Here is a 23,001-nt window from a genome sequence, read left to right as displayed (position 1 = left end):
TCTGACCCTGAGAACCTTATTTTAGACATACTTAAGCACAGCACAATTTGGAAAAAAAATTTCCTGGTAATAATTAACTCAAACCTGTGTGCACAACAAACCTTAAGATATGACTACATTGAAATTCTTTATAAAAAACAAGTGATATCTTCTGTAAAGTTAGGTTCTATAGATGGTCTGGGGGAGGATAGATAGTGCTATAAACTGACCGTGACAAAGAGTTAAGGGTCTGTGGTCTAGGGTTTTTTTTTTTAAGATAATAATTTATTATGTCTATAGTGTTCTGCCTGCATGTATGCTTGGACTTCAGAAGAAGGCACCAGATCTCATCATAGGTGGTTGTGAACCACCATGTGATTGCTGGGAATTGAACTCAGGACCTCTGAAGGAACAGCCAGTGCTCTTAACCTCTGTGGCATCTCTCCAGCCCTCAGGGTGGTTTCTTTTAAAAGCACTTTTTTTTTTTTTTTTAATTTTCCCTGAAATAAATAATTAGCATTTCATTTACATGATAGATTTGTAAATTCTCCTTTAGGTCTTTTTGGGTTGTAGATATTTTCTTGTTTGTTTTTCAGACAGGGTTCCACCATGTAGCCCTGACTGATCTGGAACTCAATATGCAGATAAGGCTAGCCTCCAAACAACTCTCAGAATTCCATCTGCCTTTGCCTCCCAAGTGCTTAGATTAAAAGCGTACACCACCATGCTCAACTGAATTGTAGATATTTGTATAAATTACTCTTGAGGGTCTTTTAGTTATTTTTTAGTTTTGGGAAACATGCTTCAAATATTCCTTGGAGATGGGAAACGATTTTTAGAGAAAATCCAATTTATTTTTAGTTAGATTGGGTACCTTTGAATCTGGGGAACTGATACAACCTGATTATACACATGGGATTTTATATGCAAGTTATTTAATTATACTTAGAACAGCATTGTTTCACATATGTAGTAATCTGGTTTCTTGAACTTTTGCATAACACCCTTATTTAAAGATTCTAAAAATTGCATGTCTGATAATTGTCACTAATTTATGTTGCAGAATGCGCACATTTACTGTTGGCTCACAATGCTCCAGTAAAGGTGAAAAACGCTCAGGGATGGAGCCCTCTGGCGGAAGCCATCAGCTATGGAGACAGACAGATGAGTAAGCAGTACTTCAAGAATACAAATTGATGTGTTGAGGTAGTTTTTATGTGGTTTGACTTCTACTCAGTAATCTGCAAACGTACACATGAATTATCCATGACTAGGGAACTCCATCATTGAGCAGCAGGAAGAGTTGAGTCATGTGGGAAAGCCTTCTCATCTTCTCCTTGAAGCATTCAGTGTTTTTGCTGCTAGAGCTGTTTCTCTTTCGAAGTCAACAATCTATTATCTTTTCTGGCAAATTATTACTTAATGATTGGTTTACTAATTGAAATAAAAATTAATAGTGGGTGCTACCTTCACTTACCTACTTTCAGTGGTGGTCGATTTTCCTGGAAGCTAGGAACTGTGCTGTCTCTTGGTTTAGTCTCTGAGCTGTATCTTGAATTCTAATTGGTCTTATAATAAAAACCCGGAGTCAGATATTAGGGGGTGAAAAGCTGAAAGATCATAGAAGCAGAGCAGCAGACACTAGTTCTTACCTCTACCTCAGACCGTAAGGGTGATCCTGTTTCTGTGAATCCTCAGACTGAATGCCATGAGCTCCTGTTTCCTCCTGCCTTGTATTCCTCTCTCAACCCAGCCATATCCTGTCTCCACCTCACTAGTGCTGGGATTAAAGGCATGTGATCACAAGTGTTGGAATCAAAGGTGTGAGCTCTGTTTCTCTGAGACTTACTCAGTCTTGGGTAGTCAAGGGTGGCCTTGAACTCACAGAGATCCGTCTGTCTCTGTCTCCTGAGTGCTGGAATTAAAGGTGTCACCACTGCCTGACATCTATGGCTAACTAGTGGCTTAGCTCTGCACTCAGATCTTCAGGCCAGCTTTATTTGTTAGATCACAAACAAAATATGACCACACTTGAGCCATTATGTTTCCATATCCTGGAGCTCTTTCATAGAACCTCCCTACATTTCTCCACACCTGATAAATTCAGGGCCTGACTTAATGTGCTCAGACCTACTCAGGGCTAAAGGTGAATGCTGTCCCCTGTTGTTGTACCTGTTGGTTCTCTCAGTCAAAGTGACCCTGGATTGCCACAGTAGCTGTAGCCTCCCCATTCACCATACCTGGCTGTTGGGGGTAGTTCCTGATTGGCCAAACCATCTCTACCCCTAACAAAGCCTTTTGCTGGGGTGGGGGTGGGGGTGGGGGAATAATTACCTATTCCTGGGTCAGGCTTGATTGCCCTCACTTCCTCACTTGCATTGTTCTACCAGGGTATCTTCTGAATTGCTGCTCTGGAATTAAAGCCTTCCCAGAGCTCCTTAGCATACAATTTGGCTTTCTATTTTTTCCTTAGGTACAGATATCACTAAAGTCCAACTTGGTGAACCAGTGAGTTTTATTGTTACTACTTACAGGAATATGGGTGAGGAGTAGTTACTTAAGGAGCAAAAATGACCCAAAGACAGCTTCATCAGCAAAGCCCACCCAGCTCAAAAAGCTTGGAACTTGTAGCACACTGCACAGTCTGCAGGCAGATCAACAGGTTGGAGTCTCAGTTGCTCTAAACGTCTTTCAGACAGCTCAGCTGGTTTTGGTTTTTGCTTCTTCCAGCAGAGCTGGTCTGAAGAGTCATCTTTGCAGCTTTACTGTCTGAGAATTTCTTTGCAGCTTGACTTAGCCCCATATGAGAGAGACCCTCAGCTTTTATTATTTACTGGCATTGAATCTGGTCAATTTCACGCACTTCCCAAAGCTAGCCTGAGTTGTTTATCCTCCTGCTTAAGGATTTCCTGCAGGATAGACTGTTTTCATTGCCAGAGAAACAGACAATAACCATCGTGCCTCACTTTTGCAAGTATAAATTTACAGGCTTTAATCTGGATGATTGGAAGCAATTATCTGGATTTATTCTGGATGCCTGGTACTGGTTACTATTTACTAGTTCAGGTGGGAAAATCAATTAAAAACAGTAGAAAAACCATGTTTATTCAAGAATTGTGTAGCATTGAGTACTTTCATGGTTCTTGTAGTCTTTGCTACATTTGGGATTTTTCTAGATACTTTCTTAGGATTTAGTTCTGTGTGTGATCTACATATTACATATGTGAATTGCCTGAATGTCTTGGACAACTTTTGAGTGATGAGGCTATATTTGACTATAAAATATAATATATGATGTTAATACTGTGGTATTTTAACAGCTAATTTGGCATGTGTGCTTTTTTGCATGTGGCAGTAGTCCTTTGTGGACAAAAATCAGAAACTCCTATAAGATGGAGAAACAGGCCTCATTATAACATTCTTTCAGGGGAAAGGTAAAGTGCATATTCCAGAGACTGGGGGTGGAGCAGTGGCTTGTCTGGAGGCCTTTCTTTGGTTTTTCTGACCAGCTACTAGAGTGACGGGAAACTAGTGAGGACTTTGGAGCTTCCAAGGATCTTGTATTTACAGTAAAAGTATCTTTGTGCATTAAAGTGAAGAAAATAAGGCATGATTCTTTGCCATTTTGAGTTTATCGTCTGTGAGGAGAGCCAGGAAATATTTCTTACGGAAAACCAATTTTAGGAAATCTCTGTATTCAATTTTATATCTCACTACAACCTATCACATAAAATAAATATTTAACTCCTAATAATCGAAGCACTTGGAAGGTATAGGCATGGGTTTGTGAGCTTCAGGCTAGTCTGGGCTTCTTAGACCCTGCCTTATGAAAAAACGCAAACAACAAAATGAAGTGAAAACCCAAATATTTCACTGTTAAAGGAGACTTGATTGAACCAATAGTATTTATTTAGAAATGTCAGTATGAGGTTCTATTTGTGATGTTGTTAAAGGAGATAGCTCTTCAATCTTTATTTAGGTCAGACAGTGGTGGCTCATGCCTTTAATACCCCCAGCACTTGGAAGACAGAGGTGGGCTGCTCAGAGAACCTGTCTCAAAAAACCGAAAAGGGAAAAAGGGAAAAAAAAGTCTTTATCTGCGTTACCTTGAAATTTTCTGTGGCATAGAAAACTTTTGGATAAATCAAGAAAAATTATTATAAATTTTTAGTGAAAGCTTTGTGATTTACTTGTCTTTTAATTTAATTTCTGCTAATTTTGCTAATGCTTTGTGTTGTAGAATAGGTAGTCGGGGCTAGGGATGTAGCTTAGTTGATAGAATATATATTATTCATGAAGCCCTGATTTTGATTTCCAGCACTGTTTAACACTGGGTATTCGAGCACTGGGGAAGTGGAGGCATGAAGATGAGAAGTTCAGGCTATCCTCCGTTACACAGTGACCTGTTCTCCAAAATATAAAAAAAAAAAACAAAAAAAAAAAAGGGAAAGGAAAAAAAGTCACTTAGTGCTGAACTGCTATTGGCATTATCAGGGACTATTTAATTTCACTTTAAGATTTCAAGGTTACATTGGTTTTCTTACCTGAAAGTTCTTACCTGGTGAGCAATGATGGCCTAGGGAGAAAATGGATGTAATAACTTTATTTCATCTTAGTCTCTCTCCCAGAATTCCCAGCATTTCCTGATGCAGACAGCTATGGCTGGTTGTCTTGGTCTCTGGTTGTCTTTGGTCCCTAGGGCTTGTTCATAGTTTGTGTGGGTTTATATCATATACATACACTTACTCACATATACATAAATAAAATCTTGTAAAAAGGTTTATATTGGGGAGTTTTATTTATTGCTGCCCTGAGTTTTTACAACTTCTGTTTCTTTAAAAAAGAAGAGGAATGAGGGTAGCAGGATGGCTTAATGTGGCATTTGCCACCTAAAAACTGAAGCTTGAATACCCGAGCTTAACACCCAGAACCTACATAAAGGTGGGAAGAGAGAGCTGACTCCAGAGTTGCTGTGACTTCTGCATGCACATTTCACACCCATACATACTACACATTATACAGGATACACTCACAAGTTATATAATGCAAATTTAAAAAAAAATTAAAAATCAGTGCCATTCATTGTTGAAAATTATAGAATAAATAAAGAAAAATACTAATCAGTTGTTTTCTTTAAACTCCAGTCACAGCTCTTCTAAGGAAACTCAAGCAGCAATCCAGGGAGAGTGTTGGAGAAAAACGACCTCGGTTATTAAAAGCCCTGAAAGAGGTAAGTGGGGCTTCTTTACTTAAGCAGTAATTATAAGTGTAGTTTTAGAAAGCATTTGGGTGGGGGGGGATAGATATGTAGGAGGTTGTGTGTGTGTGTGTGTGTGGTGTAGATAGGTAGTAGGTGGAGTGCCCAGGGAGGCAGAGGGCATTATAGGCAGTTGTGAGCTGCCCAACATGGGTGCTGGGGACTGAACTTGGTCCTTGTAAGAGCAGCAGGTGCTCTTAACCTCTGAGCCTCTCTTCAGCCCTTTAATTAGTCTTTTAAAATGCAGTTAAATTCTCACCAGTTAAGGGTCAATAAATGCTAACTAAAAGTTAAATTAAGTAATTGAAATAAAATTCTGGGGCTATAAAGTGTGGGTGTTATTGGTAGAAAATTAGAGACATTTTCATTTAATTGGGAAGATGTTACTATGTTTAATAAACTAGACAAGAGCTCTAGAAAGAGGTATATCATGGTATTATGGTTGGTAGCCACATCTTTCTGAGGCTGCTGTAATATACATGGTTTTCTTATTTCTCCTCTAGTCTCTATGTCTTAACTGATATCAGGTATTTTGGGGAGGGAATAGGCAAAGTGGTAAACTAAAGCGCATTTAATAATTTTTCATATTTTGTTTCTCAGTTAGGTGACTTTTACCTAGAACTTCACTGGGATTTTCAAAGCTGGGGTAAGAGTGTGTTATGTTTTGTTATTTGTCCATTGTGTGTGGCATAATCATTGTAAAACCCATTAGTAATCCATTTCCAGCTAGAGAAGCAGCTCTCAAAATTCTAGTCTTTAAGATGGGAAATTGCCTTAAAATAATTATTGTAACAAAAGCAAGCTTGAAAATTAAAGCAATTTAGTTGTACATCTTAGAGCTGCAATCCCAGTCCTAGGGAGGCTGAGGGAGAAGTGTAACCATAGGATTAAAGCTATGCTAACACAGCTAGACTGGGTTACTGTACTGCAGTGTGACTCTTTTTTTTTAAATAAATACTGGGGCTCGGTGGTTAGGAATATTGGCTGTTCTTACAGAGAACCCAGGTACAGATCCCAGTACCCATTACAGCTCAAACTGTATTTAACTCCTCAGTTCAGGGTGTCCAGTGCCCTCTTCTGGTCTCTGTGGATACTGCATGCACATGGTACATAAAATAAAAAAATAAAATAAAACTTTAAATATTATAATTTATTGTAAAGAACTTCAAAACATGTAAAGTTATTGAATTATTGAAATCTCAATTTCAGGAAGTTTAAAGTATAATTCTTACATTTCTGAGAATTTGATTAAAATTCTTTGTAGTTTATCTTCTTTCAATCATTTTACCCTTTAAGTACCTTCTAGCCACTATCTTAGCATAGAACTTGTTATTTATGAAAGGCTTTAATTTTGACCTTGTTATTTTGCATCCATTTATTAATTTATCATAGTAATGGAAACTTTTGTCCTTTGTCAAATGTGAATCTATTCAGAGAAAAATGTCTAAAACCAAAGTTTCATATTAATAACCTATCCATTTTTTAAAGCTAACTGAATTTAAAGCTAAGCTAAATTTTATTTTATTCTTTGTTTGTTTGTTTTTGAGGCAGAATTTCTCTGTATAATAGCCCTGCCTATCCTGAACTTGTTTTGTAGACCATCTGGCCTTGAACTCACAGAGATCTGTCATGGCCTCCTGAGATTGGATTAAAGGCATGTGCCACCACCAGCTGGCTTAATTTTACTTCTATTAAAGATTTAATAAATTTGAGTACAACAAACTTATTTTTATCAGCATCTGAGTTAACCTTTGTGTTATAAAGTTACTTAAATGATTAGTGGTGTTTAGCCCTAAAATAATTATTGAAATCATATAGTGACAAGACTGTGATGTATATTCCATTTTATATAATTGTAGTCTGGAAGTTAAATAATCACACACACACACACACACACACACACACACACACACACACACACACACACGTTTCGTTTGTATGTGTATTTGTATTCTATAATATATAGTACATTTTGTTCTATGCTGTTCATAAATGGGTCATTCTAGCTCTTACTAAAAATTACTCAGTGGTAGTAAAAAAAAAATAGTAGACATTTTCCAGTTGGAGGCCATGGAAGATTGCTAAACACAACTTAATTTGAAGAATTACATTCTGGCATTGATACCTTTGATGCAGGCTACACTTTGATAATGCACTGGTGTGTGTACTCACCTCAGCTCATCACCCAGTGCAGCTTAGGGGCTGGGGAGATGCTTAGCTTGCTGTTCAAACATAAGGACCTGAGTTCTGATCCTTTGCACCAGTGTAAAATGCTGCATGCAGTAGTGCGTGTCTGTATTCCCATGCAGAGAGATAGAGGCAGGAGGGTCCAGAGACTTAACTGCCATTCTAGCCAAATTGTTGCGCTCCCAATTCAGTGAGAGAGCCTGTCTCAGGAATATAAGGAGTTGGTTAGAGCACGGCACCATTAGCCTTTGACCTCTGCATGTGTGCACACCTAGGAGGATACAGCTTGGTGGGTAAATGTTGTAGTTTCTCTTAATACAGGCTTTGAAACTGAGGCACACTGAGCCTAAGTTACAAGGGTACATATTTGGGATTCAAACTTAAATTCAGCAGCCTCATTTCAAAGATGTCTCTTAATGTGTTCCTTTTCTGCTATTTTTCCAAATGATATTTGGGATTGCCTGTTTATTATTAAGGAACATGTAGTGACCTCATGGTAGTGTTTTCTCATCTGTAGTATCACACAGCAGCCTGGAGTGGTGGAGTTAGTTCTGCTGCTTTTGGAAGTGGTTGGGGTTAAGGGCATGCTATGTAAATTACGTTGACACTGCAGTTGAGTAGTTTCTGAGTGGGAGATGCTGTTTTAAAGGCAATCCCCAACATTTGGTGACTTAGTAAAATGTTTACTGTGCTGTGTTTTAAAAGTATTTTCAAATGCCTTAGATTTTACTTTTTAACCTTTTGTTTCTAAAATTACAGTGCCTTTGCTTTCCCGAATTCTGCCTTCTGATGCCTGTAAAATATACAAGCAAGGTATCAACATCAGGTGAGGTGATGCACCTTGTGTTCTGAGTAAAAGAAAGTTAAGTTCTGGAGGAAGCTTCTCTAAAATACTGTAACACACTCAGACACTTTACTCATGGGAGACCTAGTGTGGAAAAGGAACCAAAACCATCAAAGTCCTCCTGAAGTTAAGATGAGCTTGTCACCCACGCAGACGCAAGCATCAGGAAAGGCCATGCTGCAGTGTCTTGAATTTGTTTGGGAATGAGCACGCCCAAGGAGGACCTGTCCCACACCATGCCTTCTTCTGTGTCTTCCACACCCTTCAGTCCACACCCGTGTACCCACCCATTCTCTGCTGTGTCTTTGGTCTTCTTTCCATTTCAGTTAACATGTTAAGGTTTGTTGTTGTTGTTTTTGAGACAGGGTTTCTTTGTATAACTCTGGCTGTCCTGGAACTTGCTCTGTAGACCAGGCTGACCTCAGACTTACAGATCCACCTGCTCTGCTTTTCGAGGGCTGGGGTTAAGGGTGTCAACCATCACTGCCCAGCTGTTGAGGATGATTTTAATTATCTTCTGTTCTTTTCCTTTAATATGATTGATAATTAAGTCTATGAGAAGTAAATGTATTTTACTAATTCTAAAATTTTGCTTTTGTCATTGCTTATATTTTTAGCTTACTAATGTAGCAAAAATTTCAACTGTATATTTACAAATTAATACTAATAAATATCCAATTTGCATATCTATACATGATCATAGATATATGTATGAACTGCATATGTATATAGCATTGCATATCTATCTTTATATATCTCCAGATTATTAATTTAGGTGTTTAGAATTAATTTTTGAGGGATTTGGTTTTATATACACTTTTCATTTGTAGGTGAAAAAGCTCAGAGAAACTAATTTTTAAGTGATCACTTTATGTCTTAGTTGTATTTGATTCTTGTTTATTCAGAAACAACTATTTAAAAAATTGTTTCACAGGCAGGGCGTTGGTGGCACATGCCTTTAGTCCCAGCACTCAGGAGGCAGAGGCAGGCAGATCTCTGTGAGTTTGAGGCTAGAGGGAGTCTACAGAGCGAGTTCCAGGACAGGCTCCAAAGCAATACAGAGAAACCCCGTCTCCAAAAACAACACACACAAAAAAATTGTTTCACATTTATGTGTGACTTTGTATAGCAAATGATGTAAAGGCTGACTGCTTCCCCGGTGTGTGTGAAGTCCTGAATTTGATCACCAACACTGGGCATGGGGGAACAATGGTAATGTTGGGATGCACATTACCAAGTAAACTGTGAGGATGCTAATTTGTGAACACAAGACTGAGAGTCTGATAGGAGGTTTGTGGCAGAAGTTGAAGGGTGAGGGCAGGCATTTCAGGGAAGTGAGACTTCCTCCAGCCTCAGAACAGTTCAGAGGCTGGATTGTCAGGTGTGCAGCAAAGGTTTTTCCCAAGATTGTAAGACATTCTTCAGCCTGAGGCTGGAGAAAGTCCCACGTTTGGGACCTGTCTAATGAGGAGGCTGAATTATAAAATACATTAGCAGAGGAATCAGTAGAATTTATGTTTATCTTGTGCCAGCCAAGTAATTACTAGAAATGTGGTCAAAGAGTAATAAGTACTTCAGTGGGCAAAGGAGAGAGAGCACAACATCCTTGGATTAACTGCTATAATAAAGCCGCCATGGTGATGCACATGTGCTTGTCATCCCAGAGCATCATGACGTCCAGGTTAGCTTGGGTCATGTATTGCTTTCCAGGACAGCTTAGACTACCTAGTGAAAAAACCTTGGCTCGAGAGGGAGAGTGAGTGGGGTAGAGAGAGGTTCAGCGATTCAGAGGACCTGGATTTGGTTCTGAGCACCCACATAGCAACTCAAAACCATGTGTAACTTCAGTTCTTGGGGATCCAATGTCCTCTTCTGACCTCCACAGGCAATGCATGCATATGGTGCACATACAAATGCAGGAAAAACACTCAAACACATAAAGTAAAAATTTTAAGAGTATTAACATTTTTACTAATAATATTGATAATTAAGGTGCTACCTAAGATGACCATGATCCCAGAAGTTGGGAAGTTGAGGGAGGAGGGTCTGTTTGAGGCCATCCTGAGCTATATAATGGAGTTGGGAGGTGGACAGAGAGACAGACAGACACAGAAAGAAAATACCCTTGACAAATCACTGAGACAGTCACTACAAATTTTGCCTCTTTACAGTATCTTTGCTATATTGTGAAGGCTTATTTTGCATGTCATTGGCATGAAGCTTTTTTAGGCTTTCATCAGAATATTTTGGATCCAATTTTTATATTTGTTTAAAGCTCCTCTTGTCTAATTACATAGCAAAATTTAAATGTTTAGGCCCATCAGGCACAGTGGTGATTTGCCTGTAGTCCCAGCTACTTGGGAGGCCAAGGCAGGAGGATCACTTGAATTCGGGAAGTATGGGTTGTATAGTAAGCTACCTGGGTACCCTGTGGGAGTTGGGGACCTCTAGGTTGCTTACAACTGGCCTAGGTTAAGACAATATTTAGGCCATAGGCTCTAAGCTCAAGACTAGTTAGTAGTTAGACTTGCATATACCACGGTGACCACCTGCATTACTGTGAGCTGTGTGCATAGTCCACTGGTATGTCAGGAGCATTGTAGGAAAAGTATATGTAGAGCATATATAGAAATATAAACACACACACACACACACACACACACACACACACACACACACACACACACACACACGAACGAAAATTTGTGTGGATATATATCCTCTCTCTATATGTATATATTTTCTCTCTAAATTATAATTTTACACACACACACACACACACACACACACACACACACACACACACACACCAATGCTAACTTAGGGGGGAATAGACATATTTCTTTCCCCTTAAGTTATATTATAGGAACACATAAGGAATTAAAGTTGACAGTAATGAGTTTAATGTAACTGGGGAGATTTTGACTAATGGTAGATATTGCTGGATCTAATGTACCTTAAGCCTTGGATGTGTGACTATTGTGCCTTAGTTTCTAAGTAGCTGGGACCTGCTGAGATTCCACATGTCCCCATGTGTTTTTCTTTTTGCCTCTTTTCTGTACATCTCTCTTTTCTCTATCCCATTCTGGAAACCCATTACAGTTCTCAGGATGGTAGGGACAGAAATAGAGACAAAGGACTGTTCTGTGTTGTCTATTGATTTATGTAGAGTCCAGAATTCTTAAGTGTCTGAAGCTGTGAGCCTGATAGTCTATGTTTAATCGTGTTCTTTGATGTAAGATTCCCTTTTGGTACTAGGTGAACCTCTGCCATGACCGCTGACTCCTTTCTGCTGGGCCATGTGTGCGCACAGTGACAGGTCTTGCTAAGCCATTTAGCTGGCAGATCACTTGGGAGAAGACCAGGGACCAGCAAAGGTTTTACTCCTGTAAGAGGTTGAGAGCACTTAGGGCTTCTTGACTTGCAGTCATGGTGCATGCATGTGCGATGAGAGCCATGCTCATTTCCTGTGGTATATATATGTGCATACACGTGGTATGTAGGGATTGTGCTTATTATTATTATTATTATTATTATTATTATTACTATTATTATTATTATTTTAGTGTTTTGAGACAAGGTTTTTTTTTGTGTACCCCTGGCTACCCTGTAGACCGGAAGGAAGACTGGCCTTGAATGCTGCGATCTGCCTGTGTATGCCACCATCCATTGCCCAGCCAGCCCTGTGCTCACTTTTTATGGGGTGTGTGTATGCTATATACACAGGGACCACACTCACTTCCTTGTGGTGTGTATGTGCGCATGTGGTGATCGTACTTGCTTCTTGATGGTGTATATGTACCATGGACATATGGGGACTTTATTCACTTTATGTAGTATGTATGCTGTACACATAGGGATCACGCTCACTTTTTTATACTGTGTGAGCCATCCATGTGGGGACCATTCTCACTTTTTTTTTAAATAATAATTTTTTTTTGTCTTGTTTGTTTTTCTGTTTAAGATAAGGTTTCTCTGTATAATCATGACAGTCCTGGTACAGACCACATCTGTAGTCAAGGGCAGAGAGAAGTATTTGTGCTTAGAATTCAGCAACTGTTCTGTAAGACTGTTTGTGGGCCTAAAACCAGAGAATGGTGCCACCTGCTTTCACATCCATTAAGGCCATTGACATTCCTACAGGTGATTCTAGACTGGCTGTTTCAGCCTCCTGCCACTTCGACTTCCCTGCAATGATGAGCTGTTTCCTGCAATTGTAACTAAAATAAACACTTTCCCTTCTAAGTTGTTTTTGTCAGGGTATTCTTTTATCCTTAATAAAGTTTTATTATTATTTTAATAGATCCCAGGTGATTCTAGATTCTGTCACGTTGATACGTAAAACAGATCCTTACAATCCACAAGGCTTTCAGGCTGTGGAAGTATTGTTTAAAAAGACTGTGTTGCTGAATCTGGGAAGCTCAACAAAAAGGCCTGAAGTTTTGCCGTAGGTAGACGTGATTGACAAGCCTGAAAGGCAGTCTAGGGTTTGCATCCATGCTTATGTGTAAGGTAGGGTTATGAGTCAGAATGGTGTTCTAGGTTCAAGAGTGGCCCACATACTGCTGTGCCCACCCTCAGTAGTATGCTGAGCTAGTGACGTGATCTTGAAGAGATCTCCTTTTCCTTTCTGCCTTTCCTATGGAAGCACAGTTCGGGGAACAGACACACAGTGGAACAGGAGGAGTGACAGTACCGCCATGGGGACATTTTTCTTTCTTTCTTGGTTAGCTAAGTGCTCAGACAAGGGAAATACAGATAATAGAGTATGTATTCAAATAATATTTTAAATAGCATTTTAGCTTTAGCTTTTGTCTATAAATTCTAAGTTGGGTTGTGGTATTAACTTCTTGATTTTAGAAGGCATAAAAATTATGTAATTATTAATAAAGTTTTATCAAATTCTGTCAATTTTTACCTGCCCATCTTTTACAGGCTTGACACAACTCTCATAGACTTTACTGACATGAAGTGCCAACGAGGGGATCTAAGCTTCATCTTCAATGGAGATGCTGCACCCTCTGAGTCTTTTGTAGTGTTAGACAATGAGCAAAAAGTGTATCAGCGGATACATCATGAGGTGAGCATGTGTTATTAATATTTCCCTAAAGGGTTAGAAATGTGTTATCTAACAAAGCCTCTGTACAATTGCTTTATTTAAAGCATAAAGTATTCTTGAAGCTTTCATTTCTTTCTTGTACCCTTCCTCCTCCTAGTCATCTGTTTTCACCCTGAGAGTTCAGTTGATCCCTAGGCCTGTGGCCTTGTCTCCTCCTGGTTTTCACTGGTTCTCAGTGCTGAGCCTGTGATGTCTAACCACTTGAGCTGCTTTCGTCACTGACTTCTGCAGCACCCAAACACAAGCTCCACTTTCTACCTCCATCTCCTTTTACCTCTGCCTCTCCCTTGGCTACATTGTCTACTGCTGTATATTGAATTACCTCATTTGTTCCCTTTTCCTATTGCAAACGAGGTATCTCAGTATCCACATGTCACCAGAGCCGTGCGGGTTGTTTCTGTGTTTCTTTGAGGTGGGGAAAACTCTTGAGCTTAAATGCTTCTCCTGTCTCAGCCTCCTGAGTGTCCTGTGATGAATTTTAAGTTCTTCCCTTCATGTTTACTTTGTTTTTGTCATTCCCACATCTAGTTGCTGCTTCTTCACTCACTGTCTTACATTGGGCCTTCATAGTTAATGTGTGTGCAATGATGAAATCGGTTCCTAACTCACACCAAGAAATGCAGATTGACAGGAGGAAGAAAGGAAGCTGGAGAAAGGGTATTCTTTGGAGAGGAGTCAGGTGAATGAAGTCAAGAACGGATCAGTGAGTGATAAAGTGTTAAGGCTTAAACCCAGGAAACTTACCTCACAGTCTGCTGCAGTCAGCAACAGGGGACCACAGAAAAGGTATTGAAAAAGAAATTACCCTCCCCCCATTACACATGCCATCGCTGCTAGGAGCTGCCAGGTGCTGTGGTGACAGTGTGTAGTAACAGTTCCTGTAGTAACCTGACCCTTAATATTGGGGTTATAATCTAAGTGCTTTACAGCTTTTTATGCCACAAGTAACATATGCAAATTAGCATCTCTGTTTCATAGATTAGGAAACTGAAGTTTACAGGTGACAGCTCCAATATTACCCAGTGTCTGAAATGAATTAGAAATTGGAGGCAACGAAATCATGTGAGGAGATTTTACAGTAACTCATTGGAGGGGTGGTGGTGATACTAGGGTTGTGTGGAACATAAGAGGTAAATTAAGATGCACACTGTCTAAGAACAACCACCCCTTTGTTTTCCTCAAAACTGCTTCCTCTCTTTGGTGAATGGTATCAATATCTTGGAAACCTTTTCTCAGACTGATTTCTATGAGAACATGCCTACCCATTTCTTTCCTATGTCATTATGTCAGCATTCAGGTTTGGTCCGTTGTTTCTGGAATTTAGATTTTTCAGTATCTCTCCTTTGAAGTATTATGAAAGCCTTATATGTGACCTTCCTGACTCCGCCTCTGTCTGCTTTTAATTTGTTCCACATTGAACTTTGAAAATAAGGTCATGGGCTCTTTTTATTAAGACATTTTAAAAGTCTGTATCACTTGAAGGGTGAAATTGCAACCCTTTGGCTCCGTTCATGTCACCTCACTTCCACTTACTTTCCAGTCGTTCTCTTGGCTTGCTGTTTTAGATAAACTCGTAGATAACTTATAGGTATCCACGTGTCGTTTGTGTTGTTTCTATTTCCTGGACCTGGAAGGCCCTTTTTGCATTCTTAGATCCAAGGTCACCTACTTAGTGTTAATTTTTCCATGCCAAGTGACCATTGTGTTTATGGTTTTCTTTGTTTTGTTTTAATTTAAAAAGTTGCTTTATTATTTTATATGTATGGGTGTTTTGCCTGCATGTATGTTTGGGTACCCATGTGTGTCCCTGGTTCCTTTAGAGTCCAGATGAGTGTGTTGGATCCCCTGGAACTAGAGTTACAGATGGCTGTGAAATGCCATGTGGGTGCTGGGAATTGAACTTGGGTCCTCTGCAAAAGTAGCCAGTACTCCTGTATATGCTATTACTATATCTCAAATCAGGTGCCAGGGTGTAGTGTATTGATAAGAGTGCTTGGCCAGCAGCATACGACCTTGGGTTTGATCACATAAAGCAGTATGGTAAAAGCCATGTAATCCCAGCATTTGCTAGTTTGAGGCAGCAAGATCAGGAGTTAATGGTCATTCTCAGCTACTTAGCAAGTTTGAGGCAGGCCTGAGCTGTATATTTCTAAAAAGAGAAAAAAACTTTGTTTATATGCCCCACCCCCATCCCCAGCCTCTTCATCTCCTCTCTATTTGGCTCATCTTCCAGAAGGGGTTCTTTTAGTTGTACCTTCTGGTACCTAACACAACATTTACACCATAGATTGATTTAGGATACATTGGGACTTTTTAGATACACTCATGAGCTAGATAGAACATTACAACCACTTACTGCATTGTAAGCCATGCACAGCCTGAGTGAGCACAGCCACGTTCAGTGCAACTCCGTGTAGAAAGGCCACAGCTGAATTTGGCTTGCCAGCTGCAGGCTGCTGATACCTGTTCTAGAGTCTTTATTAGATAATCTGACATCTTTGTATTAGTGACAGCTGTGGTCACACAAACACAGCACTAAAAGAGAAGCCAGAAATGAGACCAGTAGAGCAAGTGTTAGCTGACATAGTGTTATGGTCACCAGAGCAGTGGTGCTTATGAGAGAAGGGGCGGTGGGTGGGAGGGTGAATCCTCTGCTGAAGGTATTTGAGTGGTGATGCTCAGGGGTAATATATATGGATGTGTTTATATTAGTATTGTGAAGATTCAGGGAAATTAGATTTTGAGCAGCAGTCTTTAGAACAGGAATACAGTAGGCCCTCCTATTTGCAGATCAGTGTGATGTTTGTGCTGTCTGAAGTAATAATGTTAAGGTCATGTGAGGATGCATGCATGCTATGTGCAGACATCATGCCATTTTGTCCTAGAGACTGGAGCATATCAGGTTTGGGTATCTCTGAGGAGTCCCAGAATCAAACTCTTGGAGATACTAAGAGTTGATATTAGAAGTTTGTTGTAATATGCAAACACAAGCAATGTTTGCTCATTAAATGCTTGTTGAGAGGAAATAATTAACAGCAGGTCTCGTTCATTGGTGAGTGCTTGATTTATAGATAGATTTCTGTTCCTAAAGTTGTCTGAACACAGAAAAGGGTTTACAGTGTTCAGTACTCAAGATGACTTATAAAAAGTTTGAAATGCAATATAATCATGTTCTCTCAACCTATTGCAACCAAAATACTCAGAAAACTGTCCAGTATTTGTGTTACCCAGGAATTCATTCCACTCATTGTGCATTAGCAGTAATGTTTGTTTGTAAGGGTGGTAAAGATGGTGTTGGTCTAGTTCCAGTCTATTGCTGCTGATTGCCTTAGACTCTGTGCTGACGGGCACAGCATTATGCAGTGAAAGTGAGGTGTGAAGAATAGGAAATAGCCTTTGGCTTGTAGCCATTGCAGACCTTTGGACAGCCTTCATTCCCTAGCCTCTACCTAATATGAGAGCGTTTTAGCCTGTTTATGAGAGAGAGAGAGAGAGAACCTCATTGCCTATCTGCCTGCTTGCTCCCTAGCTCCCCAACTCCTGCTACGTGGTTCTTTGTCCTGGAAGCAAGTACAGAGATTAGCTCTGTGAGTCTGGTGACATGAAGTCAGTCCCTGGAACACAAGTGAAGATAGAAAGAGAACCAAGCCGATAAAATTGTCCTTTGACCTTCATGTGTGCACTATGGCATACATGTCCCCCCCACCCCATCATCCACACACATACCATGCATGTACAAATATAGAAAAATACCTTAAAAGAAAGAAAAGACACAGCTTAAGCAAGGTAATTAGTAAGTTTTAGGGGTCATGTTTATGACTTCCTTTTCTAATAAAAAGTATTGGGAAAACCCACTCTTCTCCATTGATCTTCTAGTTATTTACTTAATGTTTTTAGATAGGGTCTAACCATGTTAACTCTGACTGGCTGGGTACTCGCTATGGAGGCTAGGATGGCCTTGAACTCAGAGGTCTTCCTTGCCTCTGCTTCCCAAGTGCTGGAGTAAAAGCTGTCCTCCACCATAGCCAGCTCCAAAAAAAAGACTCAGATAACAGTGATGGATTTATTTTCTTATACTAGCAATAACTAAAGGCTAATTTATCTGCATTTAAAGTAAATAAAACCTTTGTATAGGATTTTTGTCTCAGGTCTATTTAATTCTTAAAGAAATTAAAAAAAAATTGTTCTACAGACCACATACAGTCCCATAATGAGTAACAGTGAGTCTATTACATTTATTTATAAAATAGTGTAAAAATGCTGTATTTCATGTGCCATGCTTTACAGACTCATAATTAGTCATAATTCTGAGTTACTAGAGAATATACCAGATGTGAAATGTAAGCATCTAATTTTAGAATAAATAACACTTCACATTATTTAGAAACTATATATTTTTGTCTTTTGAGATTTGTTACATCTTTGAAGGAATCCAGATTCTTACATTAACTTTTCCCCCAACCTAGGAGTCAGAAATGGAAACAGAAGAAGAAGTTGATATTTTAATGAGCAGTGATATTTATTCTGCAACTTTATCAACCAAATCGATTTCTTTCACACGTGCCCAAACTGGATGGCTTTTTCGGGAAGATAAAACAGTATGTAAAAATACAGATTTTTTTTTTTTTTAATTAAGAAAATTGCTATCTAATATCACCAAAATAATGATGCACATATAGGAATTGTCTTTTAGTCTGATCTTTCCTCCTTTTTGAATCCCACATAGGTAGTTAGAATTTGTAGTTGCATAGTTTGTGTGTATTTTTTGGAAAAGCCCAGAGAGAAAGTGTAGTTCATTTGAACTCTTGTTGTCTGCCTTCCTCATAAGGAGTTTGTACGTGGCTCCATCCTTTTTCTAATGCTTTGTGTGTAAGAGGCCTGTGAAGAGATATATACTTGAATTTATTTCGCTTTAGAGCTCCTGTATCATATGTCTGCTCTTATTGTGCTTACATCTCTATAAAACTGTAGTGAATTTAAATCTCAGTGGAAGTTTCTATAATTCCCATCACATCTGTCAGCAAGAGACAACATAAGACTACCTAAAATTATGCTAAAAATGTTTCACCTGACATGACCCATATGGAATGTTGAGCTAGGAGTGTTCCAGTTTAAAACTGACCTGAGTTATATAATTTTGAATGAAATGGATAATGAAACATTTTAAAAACTGAATACCTAGTTATAAATTAGTAAATAACCATAAATTTAACAATAAGAGCCGCATCGGGTAAGGGGCAAAGACATTTTAATTTAAGACATTTAATTACATTTTTTGAATGTAATAAGTGAACACAATAAGTTTTTACATTGGAAAAACAAACCTTGTATTCACTTAAAACTGTAGCTCATAGGGGATAACAGTGAAGGGTGTTGGGGTTGAGTGAGGTACGGTATGGGAGAAAAGGGAAGAAAAGGGAGAGGGTGGTATGGGGGGGCTTTCTTGCTTTAAGGGATTGACTTGTGTGCTTATGGGAGTTTGCAGGTCTGAACTGCTATAGCAGGCTGAATGCTGAGGGGAGAGTTGGTACCATCTGGAGTCAAAAATCTGTGGCCTAGGATATGAGGGTTTTTGTGTTGTGGTTTTGAAGAATTGCTTTTTCTTCTAGAATCCTTAGTGTTTTCTGTTAAGGTTCAGGGGATTGGATGAGACTCACATAGTTTCCAGAGCTTTTTTTTTTTTGAGGTAGGGTCTCTCTGCATAAGTGTCTTGGGTGTCCTGGAACTCACTTTGACCTCAAACTCACTGAGATCTGCCTCTGCCTCTGCCTCCCAAGGTGCTGGGATTAAAGGCGTTTACCAGCACCGCCCAGCCTGTTTTTCCAGAGTTAGAATTCAGTGTTAATTGTATTAAAAATGCCACCACAACAGGGTGTTGACCATAACAGAATTAAATACCATACACTTTATATATGAAGCCAGAAGACTCCAGTGACCACTAGTCTATAGTCCTGGAATTCCTGCAGACCCTTCTAGCATTTTTTACACATAAATATGTATCTGTAAGTAATGTGTAGTGTTTTGTACCGATACTCTTTTAACAGTGATGTCTAAGGCTTTGGAACTGGCTGTTTCATGAATGTGTGGTGGGAGCCTCTACTCATGAGTGCTGCTTACTTCTTTTAGCAGTTTCTATGTTACATAGTTAGTATGCTTTTTCCTGCAGCCTTAGTCTTGGCTGGCACACAGTTCTGTCATTTCCTCCATTGTAGTAGAGTTCATTCATTTTCCACATGCCTTAGTGGTGCACATTACAGGCAGCAGGAATGATAGACACAGCATGCTGTAGCAGTGGCTGGATCATAAGCAGCACACTCCTGACATTCTTCTTGATAGGGCAGTTTGTATTTGATAAATGCTGCTGCTTTATGTGCTCACAAGACCTGTTAATCAACAACTCCCAGACACACATAAGTTCTACCCTTGAGCCTGCAAAGCCTATTTGGCAACATTGGCACTCAGGACGCCAGGCTTTGTGTCCAGTATTGTAGTGCATTTGTTGCCTTGACGTCTTACTTGTCTGTGCTCTGTTCTTCTGGGCAGCATTAGACGGATCAATTCAAGAGAAGATAAAAATTGAAACTGCTGTCCATCTAGTGTTACCACTAAGCAGCCCAAAGCTCTTGAACAGCGGCTAGGTGGTCTTCTTAAGTCTTTGACAGGTAAGGAGGGAGTCAGTATGCCATAGTTCCCATTTTGTAGGTAGAAACGGGTACAAAATGCTTGGCTTCCTGGTGACTCTGAAGGAGGTACAGAAGCACTGGAGATGTGCTGTATACATAATTTTGGAAAACCAGGGCATGGCAAGGTGGAGTAGTCAACCTGGGCACAGGTGGAGACGGGAAGCTAGGTCAAGAAAGTTCATAACATATAGTTTCACACGGTCTGTGTGGGTGTGTGAGGTATGGGTCAGTGTCAGATGATAATTGAGACTTCCCTGGAAAGAACTGCCTGCTGCCTTCTTGCTGCATTTTTTGTCTTTTGAGTTTCTGCATCTGTATCTGTAATTTAAACATTCACGTGTGTTAGTGAGCAAGGCTGCTCTTGTTTTCTTTTTTTCAAAATAGTGAGTAGCAGTAACTTGAGGTTTTATCCTGTCAGAGAGCAGAGAAGGCCGTGTGGCATGGACTGAGGATTTTAATTCTGCATTTCTATCTATAAAATGGGAACAGCGTTACCCCTGACCCCTCCTTGTTACTCATATTGGACTGTTGAGTAAGATTCTCAGATTGTTTTGTGTTGCTTGGGAGTAGGTAGTGAAAAAACATTATTCATGCTTCTGTTTGGACTGCTTAATTTGCAGGTTAATTAGCATAAGTCTTTTGTACTTTAAATTCCCCTTTGCAGATTGCAAATGAATGATTGTATATTTTCACCCACATGGTACATATTTATGGAGAACTTTATGATCTCAATGCTTTTAAAGATCTGAGATCAACCTTCTTTAAACTGTCATTTTGGAATATTTGATTTTGTTTTAGGAAAGAGTAGGAAACTTTTTGGCAGACTTTTATCTGGTGAATGGACTTGTTCTAGAATCAAGGAAAAGAAGAGAACACCTCAGCGAGGAGGACATTCTTCGGAATAAGGCCATCATGGAGAGCCTGAGCAAAGGTGGGAGCCTGGCGGAGCAGAACTTCGAGGTGCGCTTCTACTAACTCTTGTCTACCTGTGAATCTTCATTGTCTTTGTTTATTAAGAATACAAAGTGTGCTGGGAGACCTTTGGTAAATTTTGAGTCTTCATTAGTCAATAGCTGAAAGTCATTTTGTAAGCATGAAACCTGTAAGCATGTTAACTTTTATTCCATATCCTGCTGTCCACTGCCTTTAAGACCCAGCTGAAGGCTCACCTGCTTCATAGCTCATCTCTAGCCTGTACAGCCCAGGAACGGTGTATGGAGCACCCCTTATTGAAATGCTGTGCAATGAGTGTGGGGCCAGGAAGGGTCAGGGAAAGGAAAGTAGGAAGTGAGAAGATACATGATTTCTAATATGAACCAGATACTGCTTTTTAAAAAAACTTACTGTATATGCATGTGTGCACACCATGTGAGGCCAAGTGCCCAGAGAGGCCAGAAGTGTGTGTCAGAGCTTCTGGGACTGGAGTTACAGGTGGTTATGATCTGCCTGATGAGGCTTCTTGGGATCTAAACTTGGGTCCTCTTAAAGAGCAGCAAGTGCTTCTGACCACTGAGCTCTCTCTTGTAGGTTCTTAAATTCTATTTTCTTCCAACCATTTCCTCTATTTATATTCCCAGATGGTAACTTACTCTGTAGGGGAGATTTTTCAAGTTTCAGAATATGGATCCTTGAGAAAGAATGGAATTATCCCAGTAGATCATGGCCACTTTCTTTTTAAACTAGTGTATGAATAAAACTTTTTGAAAATGACGAAAGCACATCTCACATAGTGGCAGTCACTGGGGTGTTCATAAGCATCCACACGTGTCAGTGCAGGCAGAAAGATTGGGATTTACTTCCCCTAGAGCAAAATGGCCAGGTGTCCTTAGAATTAGTGTGACAGGCCTCATTTAAAAACAGATTTTGTTGTGATGGTGGCTATTAGTACCCTTGTTTAATATTGGGGATGAAAACATGGAACACTATCAAACATAAGAAATTCATGAACTGTTTGCCAGTTTGCTCTGATGAGGTGATTGCTACATAAATGTATATAAAAAGCAATACGGGCATTAAGTCTACAGACCTCATTGATGCCCGTTCAACTGTAAAGTAGACAAGTTGATTTTCGTACAGTTGCATGAATTGCGTTCTAATGTATTTGAGTTTTTAAAGGGCTCCTTAAATGGCATTTTGAGCAGCTGTAATTTTTCAAATTGAAATTAAAACAAAGCTTACTGGATGTAGCTATACAGTGGAACAGAATGATATGCATGAGGTACAAAGCTCTCAGCTTCAGTCGGACACCAAAGGAGACTGGTGAGCTACAGGGGGCTCATGTCTGGTGGGGCAGATGTAGACTTAGTTTCTGGTGCTGGAGTGTCTCAGCACCAGATCATAGTAGGACAGGAAAAACACAGTTTTGGGGTTTTTCGTTTTGTTTTTTAGACAGGATCATCTGTTTATCCTAAGCAGGCCCCAGATTTCTGATCTTCCTGCCTCAGCTTTGTGGCTGTGCATAACAAACCTGGTAATAACCTTGTGATTCTTGATGAATATTTAAGTTTAGTTTGTCAATTTCTAAAATATGTGTGTGTGGGGCTTTTGATGATTATGACGTTGAATTTATAGATAAATCTTTTGCTACATAAAACTCTGCTTGAGGGCTAGAGAGATGGCCAGTGGTTAAGAGCACTGCTTTTCTAGAAGACCTAGGTTCAATTCCCAGCACCCACACAGCAGCTCACAACTGTAATTCCCATATGTGACACCTTCACACAGACATATGCAGGCAAAATACCAATGCATATTAAAAAAAGAATAAAATAATAAAAAGTTTTATATGTGTGTGTGTGTAAACTCTGCTTGAATTTTTTTTTTTAAATTATTTAATGTGTTCTGTCTGGATGTATACCTATATGTCAGAACAGGGTGTCAGATCCCACTATAGATGGTTATGAGCCACCAAGTGGTTTCTGGGAATTGAACTTAG

General features: G+C 39.5%; 1 protein-coding gene across 1 annotated transcript in view; it reads left to right on the top strand.

Moving 5' to 3' along the window:
* The window catches only part of Ankrd13c (ankyrin repeat domain 13C), a 47,687-nt gene that overhangs the window by 13,530 nt on the left and 11,156 nt on the right, over positions 1-23,001 (top strand). Inside the window, 7 exon segments of the mRNA XM_027395203.2 lie at positions 1,043-1,147; positions 5,124-5,209; positions 5,837-5,882; positions 8,183-8,249; positions 13,203-13,347; positions 17,853-17,984; positions 20,868-21,029. Coding sequence (XP_027251004.2) covers positions 1,043-1,147; positions 5,124-5,209; positions 5,837-5,882; positions 8,183-8,249; positions 13,203-13,347; positions 17,853-17,984; positions 20,868-21,029 — 743 coding nt within the window.

The sequence above is a fragment of the Cricetulus griseus genome, assembly GCF_003668045.3.
Source record: "Cricetulus griseus strain 17A/GY chromosome 1 unlocalized genomic scaffold, alternate assembly CriGri-PICRH-1.0 chr1_0, whole genome shotgun sequence".
Taxonomy (NCBI): Eukaryota; Metazoa; Chordata; class Mammalia; order Rodentia; family Cricetidae; genus Cricetulus; species Cricetulus griseus.
This window is presented reverse-complemented; position numbering and strand designations above follow the sequence as displayed.